The sequence below is a fragment of the Harpia harpyja genome, chromosome 1, assembly GCF_026419915.1.
Source record: "Harpia harpyja isolate bHarHar1 chromosome 1, bHarHar1 primary haplotype, whole genome shotgun sequence".
Lineage (NCBI taxonomy): Eukaryota > Metazoa > Chordata > Aves > Accipitriformes > Accipitridae > Harpia > Harpia harpyja.
In genome coordinates, this window is record NC_068940.1 from 36,596,290 (window position 1) to 36,610,014 (window position 13,725).

The window sequence follows — 13,725 nt, forward strand, 5'->3', positions numbered from 1 at the left end:
CCACAAAATTTGGTTTGTGGCATTGCAAGATTCCTGTTGAACCTACTACTCTGCTTCACTAGGCCACCTGATGAGTGGTTGCATGGCTTTAGATGTGGAGGTGGGATCCAGAGCAAAGCACTGTCCCCCTCCATCCTCCCTTCTAGTGCCCTAGTGGCTCCACAACAGCTCTGTTCATGATGCTGATAGTGATGACAAAAAGCACTGTACCACAAATTAAGTGGGACTTTTTTTTATTATTATTATTTTAAACATTTACAGAGATGGAAATAAATACAGGAAATAGAAGATAGAGAGGGTGCTTTTAAAAGAAATCAATCAAGTCTTCATCAGGCTTCAAACAGGAAAAATTGTATCCAATAGCTGCTTAAAACTGGCCACCATTTCAAAGGTCAAGGATTAGGCTGAACAATAACGTAAATAACTAAAGATCAGCGTTACAACAAACAAGGATGACAGAGCTGACATCAGTGAACGCACAGCTGTAATAGACAAAATGGAACCACACTACAACAGGAAAGTCTTGTGTATTTACAACACACCTATCATACAAAAACATTTGGAAATACTTAGGGAGTGATTTCTTCTCTGTCCAGCTGTAAGATATAAAAGATACACTGGAGGGTTTGTTGGGTTTTTTCCATTCCCCAATATCTACAGAATAGTTTCAGCTTTTGGCAAAGTTTAAAAAAACCTTGGTATTCCAAGAATTTTTCATCCAACCTGAAATTTTCTGTGTTTCCATCCTTGCTTATCATTATCACTGTCATCCACTGGGGCAGTTTGTCAGAAGACAAAGAGTTTGTAAAGTTCTTTACAGTCTTTTATCGATGGTCTGACCTGTAGGTTGGAAAAGTGTCCGTGCGATGAAGCTTCACTGGGCTAGAAACATCTTCGCCAAGTCAGATGCAAAAAAACAGAACAATGCTCAGTAAGACATAGGCATCTTATTCAGCACTTTTTATAAAGGACTATGTGAACTACAGATTACAGCCTTTTAATTAAACCTATCCCTGCTTAATCTGTTGGTCCCTCTCAGAAACATCTCCACTCAGATTTTCTCTCCCAGTTCCTTAAGAACAGAAAGTTGTACAAAGTAAATTAATTTTTAATAAGTTCTGACTTTGCATTTTAAATGAAAAATGCACTTTAGCTCACAATATTAGCATCGGTTCTTTTCTGTACCTCAGAAAAGAGGACAAGAGCCAATTCAGAAATCATAAATTCCAGCTTTGGTGGAAGAGAGTTTTTGCATACAGGGTTTCAGGTGCCTCTAGCATTGAGTGAGTGAAATACTGCTTCATACATATGGAATTACACAAGTCAGTATAACAATTATTTCATACTTCTTTTTCCAGTAGTAATTGAAGCATTTCAAGATTTTGGCAGCCTAATCTAATTAGAGGTGCTCAGTGCATCACTGAAGTAGTAGCCCTGACTGCTGAGCCAGACAAGGACTTCAGTGTCTTTCCTAGTTACAATGCTGGCTGCATGGCTTACTTATTTTACAAAGACTTTTACCCCATTCTCATGACGACAATCTCCTAGGATCCTTTTTTTTCCAGTTTAACAAGCAAGCTATTTTTCTAAATATAAAACAAGTGGTTTTTAGCCATACAGTCTATTTATCTTTTGTCAACTCAATGCTGAATTATTGTTTTAATAAAGGACTCTCTAGTAAGGCACTGTAAGACCAATCCACGGATTGTGTCAGAGTGCTGCAAGCAGTCTTGTTCTTGTGTCCCACAGGCTGCCACCAGCAGGTCATCCTCCCATGCCCTAATTTATTGAACAAATTTAAACAGGCATGTAAGTGCTTTTATTATTCATCCCTCCTCTGGAACATTTGCCGGGTTTAGCTGGGGCTTTTTATGTGCTGCCTGCCCCCTCTAGTGTTGAAAAAAGGAAAAAGGAAAAATACTAGCTTTTATGATTTGCTGAAAATCAGAGGACCAGAATGGAATATGGCTATATATGTCAAGGCTGCCGGCGCTTGTAATTTTTAATCACAGCTTGTGATATTCTGTGTTCTGAAGGTGCTAACCTCTACAATCTCCAACTTTATTAAAAAAAAGTAAAATAAATATCTATAATTCATTATTCCTTGAGAAACTCCTAGTATCTAAGAGGAGCGGGGGGGGGGAGAGACTTTAAAAGTTCTCCAAACCAGGATGTTTTAAAATATCTGTCTAGTGATTTCTGAATGCTTGATGTTGGTAAATGGCATCTCCATGTTAGTACCAGAAAGCCCTGCCAAGTCCTGAGGTTTTGTGCTAAACACAGGTTTACCCGTGGGGTTTTTTGCAGCAGGATGAGGTACCAAGAGGAGGGCTGCCCCTTGGTGCAGCACACACCAGCCCTGACCTTCAGGGATGACAAAGAAACAACCTGTGTCCTGATGGCCAAGCTGAGCTTCACTTTCTAATGCCCCTATGGTGAAGGGAAACTGCTTCAGTCCATCTTTATCATCCAAATGTTTAATCAAGCTCAGCCTTTGTGCCAAACGTTGTAAAAATGAAGTTATGGCAGGTATTGGCTCCTTCCATTTAATACTCCAGGCTGTCACACTTCTATTAAGTGTTTAGTCTGGTTTGTGCTGGCTTTTCCAAGTAATGCCCCGACCCTGACTTCACAATTCATCAATACCAACTTCTATATAAACGCTAACCCAGCCAATACACACAGCTTGGAGTAGAAGAGTATGTTTTGAAATACAAATGGGCCGTTGGTTGTTTGGGTTTTTTTTTAATTCTAAAAATACACATGACTACAAGATGCTGACTTTGGACCAGCTCCTCAGAGGTCCTAATCACCTGCAGCTCCTACTCCCAGGGTGCCCCTGGGGAAACTGGCACAAAGCAACAACACTGCTTGTTAGGTGCTGCAGTTTTCACTATCTCAGGAGACCGAAGTTCAGTTTTGAAACATGCTCTGAAATACAAGGGAAGAGATGGCTCACATCAGCACTGCTGCGAAGCCCTCTTAGCCATCCTTCCCGCAGATGGGGTCCGCCCTCCCCCCAGGATCTCCCCATCCATGTGCTCCAAAACCACTAGATGTCCCTTGGTGACCACGGAGGGACCACTGGGTGCCGAGACATCCCCGGGGAGTGATTCCTCCCTCTCCGCAGCCTGGGGAGGTTTTCAGGCATGAGGGGACTGAGCTGTGCTGCCCCTTGGGCTGACAGTAAGGAGGGGATTTGGAGAAGACATTTGCCCATCTTCAGGCCACACTGCAATGCACAGTGGCAGTGTTGCAGCTGTTCAAGCAACAGTTTTCTAGGCCTATTTATCATGGCCATTGCCTTTTACTTTCCCTAATTCAGCTGGTTTTGAGGATGCAGTTGTTTTGGTTCAATGGTAAAAGTACACAAAATGAATAATGAAGACCACATCATTCTTAGTATGAGGCAGCCATCCAAAGGAGAGAGGAGCCAAATGGTTATAAGTCTGGCAAAAAAATCAGGTGCCATTAAAAGAGTTTGGTAGCAGAAAGGATTGAGCAACCTTGGTAACTGGCCATCCTGTAAAAATAGTCACAAAATTTGTCAAATGAAGGATCTCTCTCCCATGGGAAGTGAGAAGAGCACCTCCTGATGACAACCCCCCTGCCAAGTTGTCCATCTTAAGGTCAGATGTGCCCTTCTCTCCATCAACCAGACAGCAGTAGCAACTGGCTTAGACCAAACATCAGCCTTCAGTGAGATGGACGGAGACTGAAATGATTCAACAATGTCACGATCCGATTTGTGCATTGACTCTTTCCACCCCAGCCCCTTACCTTGCAGACCGTAAAGCTGGCCAGTGCTGTGCTGTCGCGTGATGTGCTGCCAGTACGCACTGCGGGGCAAGGGTACCACGGTGCTGAGGGACACGGCTCGCTCACTCATTTTCATCTGAAGCTGCAAAGCAGTAAACTGATGTGAGGGAGACAGTCTGAGGATAGCACAACCACTGGCTGCAAGAACTTCTCACGAAATAGCCATCCCAGCCTCTCCCACCGTCCATTTGCCCACCCTACACGAGCAGCAACTCGGGGGTTAGTCTCCACGGATACACACCACTTGGGTTAGGAGGCCACGCTGCTGTTGCACACCAAAGCTCACCTTGGTGTTCCCCTGGTCCTGGGCTAGCACTGCTTCCCCTGAGGGGAGTTTTAACTCAAGCAGCTGAAACAGAAACCAGGGATCAGCAGAAGGTAGGACAGTGCAAGTATGCTCCCCCCCTTCAGCAGCAAAGCCGTCAGAGGGTCTTCCCAGCTACGCAAGTGACTCCCCAAAGCCTCAGCACACGGAGAACCTGACTGGAGATGTTTCACATGGGTGAGGACAAGTTGTTCTTGTTAGTTTTGAAGCCTTTTCTATTCATCTCCCCTCTCCTACAGCTGAGAAACATGCTGGCTGGATGGCACAGGAGTTCAACAGGAGATAGCTGCATCCTTCAGCTAGATTCCTTGAATGAACAGCACATCCAGGTATGCTGAGAGGAGAGCATGTGGGCTGCAGTGCATTGTTGGAAGCCCCATCTCACACTTCCCCCTCCATACAGGGCCTTCAGCTACATTTTCTCACATAATCACAGCCCCTTGTTATTTGTACCATACTTAACACAAAAATACATGAGAACTGACTACTTTGAGGCTTTTTTTTTTTCCAGGAATTCAATAAGATGTATGTGCAAGCTGATAAAAATATTTGGATTTTATCATAAGCTTCACAGTACAGCTAAAATTCTCCTCCCAAAGCTCAGAAAAACATCAGTTCAAACATACAAAGACTGCACTTGACTTTTCCAATTTATAAAGATACCTTTCTACAAAAGGGTAAATTTTACATTTTAGTTGCACAAAACCTGAGGTGAAAGAACCTTTTATGAGAAGATCAGTACATTTTGGAGCAAAAACAAACAGGCAAAGCAAGCACAGAAGACAAGAGGGCTGGCTGTATCCGAAGAGACCATTTCCAAGTTATTTAGAGATGCCATCTATCTTCAACATCCTCTCTGTACAGTGGACACTGTGCCTGTGATGTGAAGGTAAAACAAAACAAAACCAAACCCAGATCAACTCCTGCTCTTAAACCTCCCACCTCCACATCAGCTGGATGTGAATCACTGCACTGTGCAAGGTTCCACCTACATCGTACAGTGTATTTATTACAGCTCCTTCACTAAAGCCCTGACTCCCTTTGCAGTATCATCACACACACCTCAGCACCATGGAAACAAACAACGATGGATCTTTTGCTGGGAATAAAAATCAGCAGAGCATTGTGAGGATGGCATTTCCTGGCTATAGATACCTTTTTTGGTGGTTTTGTTTACTGGTGAGTTGGACAGCAAGCTAAGGCAGTTTGAGCAACAGCTCAGCTGTCAGGAGGAGTGCAAAAAGCAATAGGCTATCTTGGGAGAAAAAGAAGAAATATAGCTAGAAAAAGATTAGACAAAGACACAGAAAAGGGCCAGAAGGGGTGCCCTTCCTGAACTCAATCAGCATGGGAAAAAATTAAAAAACCTACAGCTGGAGGAAAAGAATTAGTATGTTATGTCCTGAATACACAGCATTTCATCAAAACACCTCAGACTGCAAGCAAAGGCAGCTTTAATGATGATTGATTTCATTCTCCCAATTAACCTACTGTATCTCTGTGGCAACAGAAAAAGTAGGAATAACTTGCTAATGACCTGGCTTTATGCCGCAGAAGCACCCGGCACCGTAAGCAGGTTGAAAACAGTCAGAATTGATATGCTGGAACACGCATGAGCAAAGGCTGCGAGCGGAGCGCCAAGCGGGACGTGCGACTCCACATATCATTAATACAACAAATAATTTGTTAACTGGAGGGCATCTAATCCATAGCCTCTCATCCTCTTCTGCCCTGGGGAGAAGGAGGATGCTGAAACCTGAACGGAGATCAGGATCCCCAGCAGTTCAAACGCAGCTCCCTGCACACGTGGCAGGGATCAAGTTATGTTAAGTCACGCTTAAACCGAAGAAGCGGCAAAGATGTGAGAAGCGGTGAGGGACAACACGTAGCCACCCTGCGGTTCCAGTGGCTACGAGAGATCCGCAGAGGAAGGGGATGGAGAAGCAGCACTCGCAGCCATCGGCAGCCAGTGCTGAGAGCAGCTGGGGAGCTGCTATGCCACCTCTTGTCACTTCTTGTCCCCCGGATAAGAGATGTACAGAGCTATAATAAGGCAGTTTGCTGGGCCAACGCACAGCGCTGGGTCAAACATGCGCTGTGGTTGGTTCCCACAAGTCCTGGGGGCTCAAGGAAGAAAGATTAAGTATTTTCTTTCTTGGATCCCACCTTAATAAATTGGCAAAATTGCATTAAAAAATTAGAAAGTACTGCTAAAACAAAAAAAACCAAACAACCCACCCCCCCAAAAAACATAACCCCCCTCTCCCCTGCACACCAACATTCTCAAATTAACTGTGAACATGGCTCCAAAAGGAAAGACGAGAAAGATGATTTAGAATTTGTTAGGTTTGGTTGGTTTCCTCAGGCTGAACAATCCAATTTTCAAAGACCTTGCAGAACAACTTGCACTAGGTAAACCTTCATCTTGAGATCCCCAATTGGAGAGGATTGCACTCACTGTGTTTTTGAGGGGATTTTCTTCCCAGTGAAGCAAACTCATGTAATCAATCAAAATCAATTAGAACAATAATTGCTTAAGAAACATTTGCTAAATTCCTTACAGCAAAACTACAGAATGGTAAAAGAATAGAAACGACTTCAGAAATTAAAGGTGCCTAACATATTGCTGCTGTTTTGACTACCAACATCTTACACTAATACACAATATTCTCCTCTTATTTCAAAAGCTAGTGAGCACCATTTCCGCTCTTAATTGTGAATCTCTGTGGAAATGGCCAGAGATAATGGCAGGCTCCAGCCTGGACTGAGGCACATCAGACAGATCTAGTGCAAAGCGCACACTTGAGTTGCTAAGAGGGGAAGAAGAGTCAGGGAAGGCTGCCGGTAAACTGGCTGATAATATCTTTCTATGAAGCACTGAGCTTTAGCTGCCAAAACTGGGAAGTTCACTGTTATTACTTCTTAGTGAAATGTCAGGTTGTAATGTCTTTTTTAAAGCAACCTGAACTGAGAGCAGGCATAAATGACAGCAGTCAAGTCACAGCACTGCTCCTGTCAGTTTTCATGGCAACCAAACACTCATGAAAATATAACCTGAAGAGATATTTTCTTTCCATTGTCTGGCAATGCAAAAGTGAAAGGTAAGAAACAGTTGGATGAGATGAGTTACCAAATGACCAGAAAGGCTTCATGCATCACTAAGCAAAGCCAGTTCTTTCCTCCCTTTAAAAGAGAAATCTTTGAATTCACTGAAAAAGAAAATAAATGAAACCCCCTTGTGAAAGTGTCACAGACTCTGGTCAGCATATGCTTAGACCTCAGCATAAAGCAACAGCACATTAACAGAAAGTGTCAGGGTGAGAGGTTCCCAGCTGAGGAACCACTACTGCATCAATTTTCCACATGCATTTCAAGAGCCAGAGCCAGTTATAGTCACAAACTGAATCAACATACTGTAAGATAAAGAGAGTGACTGCTAGGGAGGTGACAGACACATTATAGCCCACATTCTCAACAGTACTTGGCAGCTTTATTTCGCTGTATCAGCATGGGATATTCAACACCCCCCCCCCCCCTTTTTTTTTTTCACAGCCTCTAGGAGCCTTCAGGTAGCTTAATACCATCTTCACCTCGGTCTTGGATTATCACATCACTGATGTAACAGTGGTCAGGATTACAGGAGCAGACAGAAGACAGACAGTGTAGACTTCATTTCTCACCACCATATCTCCTACTTTCTTCTTTTATTTACTCTTTCTGTAAATAATAGCTCAAGCTTCACTAATACGAAAATTCATGCAGGGTAAATAATTCTTGGAGATAGGAACAATATAGACAGCCAAGCATGAAGTGCAAACATCTAAAATGAACTCCTTGTTGAGGCATTCAAAAGCAGAAGAAAAATACAGGGGAAATCAATCAATCTGAATGAAGATGTGCTTTACAAATATTTTGTAATCAGCAAAATAAGCCACCTGAGTGCTACAGTGGTATAATGATCCTTTGCCCAAACTTCTAAATCTGACTATCATTGAACCCCAGAGAAGCCACCAAGTCTTACTGAGTATTTCGGAACCAGACGTTTCTATGACAGACTTGGGAAACTCGTATTCAGGGGCATATGGACTCATCTGAAACAATTGCATTCTGCTACTAAATGACAAGACTTTCAGTTCACCAGGAATATGTTCTTATCCCCCACTTAGCACTCTAGGGTCTATAAAATTAGATTTAGGGGTTGTGGTTGGACATAGCGTTCATGAAAAAGCTTTTAGAGGTTGTGCAGCTGCTCTCCATTGAAATCTATAGCAACTGTGCATCTGTTGAGTCTATTGGTGCTTGTAAGATGGCAATTTTACAGTACAGACATCATCTATTAAAGATGCTATTATATAAATGTAAAACCAACAAACATAATATTGCTTGTAAGCCTATTCACTATTGTTATAGAACTTATCCCTGTTTTTTGAAAATGAAGTTGTGCTCTCAACAGGTTACTCAATTGCTTCTGATCCTGGTGGGCTACAAGTGTTAGCTAGTTATGTTGACTTAGCCTAGGTTAAATTTAATCTGCTTAATTTAGTTACTGTTGAGTACTTGTATCATCTACCCATCTGTCTCAACTTAGATAATTTTGGATATTTCTGAACAAGAGCTCTCTTCATTAACTAGAACTAAAAGGTTCTTGGTTTTCAACAAAAGTCAGAACCAGCAAAGATGGTGTCAGATGATACTTTACTGGGAAGGGGAAAAATACCAGTGCTGCTGGCTGCAGAGTCCACCTGCTAGTTCTAATGTTTTTGAAAGAAGGCAAGCAAAGTGTCAAACTCTTCCTAGTGAACCTGGAAGTGCTGGGAAAAGCATGTGGTCTAAGTGGACACAGGGCAGAGGCTGTTACAAGAAAGGCTCCAAGTCAGTACTTCGTCCTCACAGACACAGCGCTCTCCCATGGGCTTTACAGAAGTGATCACACTGTAATGGCACCAGCCAGAAGTTAACAGAGTAACATCAACTGAACACTGGTATATCACTCTCTATATAGTGTGAAATATATACATATAAAACACTAACTAGTCTCTTTCCTGTTGAAAGTAAAGACATGGCATGACCCACAGACTTGACTTTTCCTCACTTTCCCGTTTAAGTTATCCCACCTGCTCTACAAATGACAGAATGACCCATGTCCTTGCGTGCTTGGCTGAAGCAATCAGTTATCCAGTCCACAAGACTGGTCAAGACACTTGGAAAGGGTTTCCTATTGCTCGTCCTTTCCTCATTTGCTCCTGCTCATTGGACTGTTATTAAGAGAAATAACTTTCCTATCATGTATTTGGTTTCCATTCTGTCTCAAGTCCAAGAAAGTGGAAGAACAAGAGAAATACAAGTACTTAAGACAGTTTGTTCCCTTCTCCATTCCCTCAAGACCCACTCTCATCTTTTCTTAAGCTTCCACAAGTCGTAATGGCATTTGCTGTTTCATCCCAGCTGGGTCATCCAGTTCCTACTGGGATAGTTCATCACTACAACTTATCCCTGAAACCAAGATGTTAGTACCATTACTGAAAGGATTAGACACGGATGGGGATAACAGCAGTGCTTATGTTTACAGTAAGAGAAAGACATAAGTCTTTTTTCAGATTACATAAACCAATTACTACTGCCTGGAACAGAGATGGTTTTTATAGCCAGGCTCTTCCACAGTTATCCATCCTGGGCATTTTATACTTTCCAGAAAGCCTGTTAACTTCAGGATACTGATTTTTCTGTCAAAGTCAACCTGTGAGTCTTGGGGTGTAGAGACCAGTTGTGATATGGGATAAACAGAAAATTCCTTTTCACTCTACAGGTTTCACGACCAAAAAAAAAAAAAAAAGTTAATAAGATCCTGAAACACATTAGGTGCAAGTACCATAAAACTGCCTTCCTTAGACCTAATGCTATTGGAGATGCCACGCTATCTGTTCTCAATCTGTATGCTAGTTTTGCACCTTACACTCCTATATTTCCTACCCGTCATGTGCATCATAAAACAAGTTTAGGCACAAAAAGCACTTGTGGAAAACAGACATCCACTGAGATCAGACAAACATCTAGTCCTCCCCCATAGTTTAATCTGAATCATATGACTCTTTCCAAATCATCCTTGGAGTGTAGACATCAATTAGCAAATGGAAATCTGAGCATGAGCCACAACAGTTTGCAAATAGATTGATGAGGAATGCTTCCAGACAAACTCATGATGCTGATTAATCAAAGGAACCTGATGAGAATGTGCACGGACAGGAGCTTATAATCTCTGTATTAATTCACACTTATTGAAAGCTTTGCAAACACAAAAATCAAGGGCTGTAAGTTTCCCTGTTGTTTTGATTCTTGAAAAGCAAGCCCAGTTATATATACTGCCCTAAATATTAAAATCAAGCAGAATTTAATAAAAGCAATAATCAGACTGCTTACTATCTGTGAATCAAAACTTAAAAATCACGTTGAAGAAACATATTGTTCATTGTTGCCCAGTGCAAAATAACAAGCATCATAAGAAGCCGTACCATTGAATTTTTCACACTCTGCAACAAGCGCTCATGTTGTTCTGCTATGGCCAAAGCCGCCGAGTGAACCTTCTGGTAGATTGCTTCCCCATCTCTGGTCTGAAAGATGAATAGTCCTTCTCCTGTGTCACACATCCTGCCAAAGCAAGAACAGATGGGATCCAAGTGTGAGATTTGAGTTTACAGATCACCCTGAACAAGCAAAACTTTACCGCGCTGCTCTAAAAGCACTATCCCCCAAGCAGTAAGAAAACAAAGGTTGTTGAAATAGGAAACGAAGTTATCTAAAAGTCTTTGCGTAGGGGTCTTACCAGCCCTGGTCCAATCTTACTATTTTAGCCCATATTTGTATTGCTCTCACCAAACAGGGACTCAGCTAAGTACCACTGATCTATCGTAAGTGCTTAAGCTCTAGAGAGTTCATGCACAAGACCCAGATTTTTAATATTTAGACCCTATCTAGAATCTGTGCTGGGTAGGATTAATTTGTCTTCCCCTTTCAGACTGTTAACGCTGCCTGTAATGAGTTTTGCAGAGTTTCATCTTCCACTTGAAACAATAAATACCTTTCCTCAGCATCCCCATTGCATTGCCTTATCATGGTTAATGCATGATCAGCTAAATAAAAATGTATCCTTTTAGCCCCCCAAGAGAACTAAATTCTGCAGTAATAAGGAGGATGGACATTTAAATGCCTCCTCCCTTTCCAGATAAGTTAATTGTATGATCTGTTTCTCTTTTACTACTGTAATTTTTTAATGTGCTTATCTAAAATAATGCATCCATATCCCTTAGAAAGGATTCAATAGTTTAGTTCAATAAATAAGTGCTCCGACTTCAGCCACACAAAGACTTCAGCTCATTAAGACTGAGCTGCAGGAAGCAATACAGAACAACATCTCTAAAACAAAGAATTGCATTCAAATTTCTTATAAATCCATTTGTCAAATAGATGGAAAACAGGAATATAATCAATGGAAAACAGGAGTCTCTTCTCCATTACTTTAGTTTGCTTTTGGGGAACAACTTGGTACTCACTGCTCTCAACTTCAAGCTCCACTTCTAGTACAGAACCCGTAACTTTTGTGCCCAAATGCCCACACTGTACAAATTCTGGAATGATGTTCACCCCTTCTTCCCAGACCCGTCCATCCAATTCTCTGGCTCATATACAGCTTTATTTAAGAACAACCCTATACAGTAATATATAATGCTGTCAGCCTCCACCCTGCAATCCCCTGGAATACCTCAGCTCTCCCACCCCCGTCCTTAGGTTTTATTTGGCAACTGCTTCCATTCAAGCTGCAACCTGGGATTAAAAGGGTTTTTATTTGGTTTTATATTTGTTTCAACTTTTTTTTTTAATATTTTTTTTAGCAGAGGCTACAGACTAGCCTCTGTCTGAAGATAAGCTCTCATGTCCTTCAACAACCTTCAGAAATGGTCCAGAGCACCACCCAGCATCACCGAGGAAAGCAACACAATATAATGACCACACACCTACCTCCCTGCTTCAAACGTGAACCAAGATGGGTCCCGCCCGTAGCGTCGGAGGGCACTTAATGGCCAAGAGATGAGTTTTACTCTGGGATTCTGGATGTCCCAAAGACAGATATTCTCAAATGTTATCTGCAAGGTACATTCCCCATGCACATCTAAATTAGGGGATGGCATCAAATACACATTGAATCTCTCTGGGAGAAAAACAAAAGGTTAGTCTAAAATCCCTGCCCATTAAATGTGCAAATCATTAAAGGAATTTCCTATTTTCCAACTCTAATACAAGATCTTATTTCCACTTAGAACAATTAATTAAAAAACAAAGACTCGATTCCTTCCAGTAACTCAATAAACTCCATGTTTGGGGCAGTCAGAATGCTGCACTCAAAGGGCGTCAAACATTTGTGTGTGCATTCAGGCAGTGAAGAGGACTGCACCATCATAATCCTGATATTTGCAAACAATTAATAAAATTGTGTGCATGAATAAATACATTGCAATTTCATTTCTGCATGTAATTAGTTACTTTGCATAGGAAAGTGAAGTAGCCATGGGCTCAGGTTTTGCATGCAATGACTGTTATTTATTATTTGCTTTACAATGCTGCCAAAGAGCCTCAGTCACAGACTGAAACTGTTCTACAGACGTCATATGAGAAAACACACACCAAAAGACAGTACCCATCTCCAAGAGCAACTAACTTGTCTGAGAAAGAAAAGTGCTACTCTAAAATAATTCCAGTTACCCTATTATCTCTGGTAGCAATTTAAAAAAAACCCAAAGCCAAAAAACCCCAAACAAACAAAAACAATCCCCACAAGACAGGAAGGAGGGCTTGGAAAAACAATTTTGCTCCAGTTTATTTCTGATATTCATATGCACAGTCCAAAAGACTTTAAAACAATACAGTTAAACCCTTAAAAGGTCAACATTTATGTACCTACCACTCTGCTCCCTCTCTACTCCAGATGCCAACAAGTCAGGCTCTCCAAGGCTAATGTCATTAATTCGCGTTCCAAGACACTCCATCTGCAGCACCTTGCACCACTCATCTGCCTCAAGTTCTGTATAAATGCCCAGAAAATCTGTGTGTAGGTATAATACATTTATAAATTCACAATTAATGCTCTTACGATTTCTAATATGCGTTGCCATTTTACCCACCTGACTCACAAGCAAAGGTTTTCGATGTGTCATCATTAAAATAAATCCCAACAGCATGCTTCTTTGTGCTTTTTGGCATTCGTAATATATTCTTCACATTATTGAGCTCTGTGACCTGAAAAAGCACAATTTGGAGTTTTAATTAGGAGCTTGAAAAGATATATATCCATTATTGACTGGAGAAGGAGAGAAAAGAATTATATCATGTTACAAAGGACAGCGAAAAGGAGAGAGAGCATGAACATGCCTATGATTGCTCTTAAAGAAATGCAGCCTTGACATGAATCACCTTAGACAATCAACTTGAAGACCCTGGGTGATGAAGCAGCCACGTCTTCCAGTTCTCTCTTGTCTGTACGTGAGCTTCAGTGCAACACCATCTGAACAGGATTTTAGCCAAGAGGCAGG

At 41.6% G+C, this 13,725-nt stretch overlaps 1 protein-coding gene across 9 annotated transcripts in view; it reads right to left on the minus strand.

Moving 5' to 3' along the window:
• Positions 1-216: 216 nt before the first annotated feature.
• DOK5 (docking protein 5) overlaps positions 217-13,725 on the minus strand; it is an 82,878-nt gene continuing 69,369 nt past the window's right edge. For 2 of the 9 annotated variants that reach the window (XM_052787156.1, XM_052787083.1), the window contains exons 3-10: positions 13,318-13,432; positions 13,098-13,238; positions 12,158-12,347; positions 10,654-10,789; positions 4,106-4,168; positions 3,781-3,901; positions 1,010-1,072; positions 217-890 (exon numbers count right to left, since the gene is read on the minus strand). In XM_052787156.1, coding sequence (XP_052643116.1) covers positions 883-890; positions 1,010-1,072; positions 3,781-3,901; positions 4,106-4,168; positions 10,654-10,789; positions 12,158-12,347; positions 13,098-13,238; positions 13,318-13,396 — 801 coding nt within the window. In that variant the 5' untranslated portion in view covers positions 13,397-13,432 and the 3' untranslated portion in view covers positions 217-882. Of the gene's footprint in view, positions 893-1,007; positions 1,073-3,780; positions 3,902-4,105; positions 4,169-10,653; positions 10,790-12,157; positions 12,348-13,097; positions 13,239-13,317; positions 13,433-13,725 lie in introns of those variants that run through there. The other 7 variants (XM_052787108.1, XM_052787093.1, XM_052787119.1 and 4 more) reach the window with 7 other exon arrangements.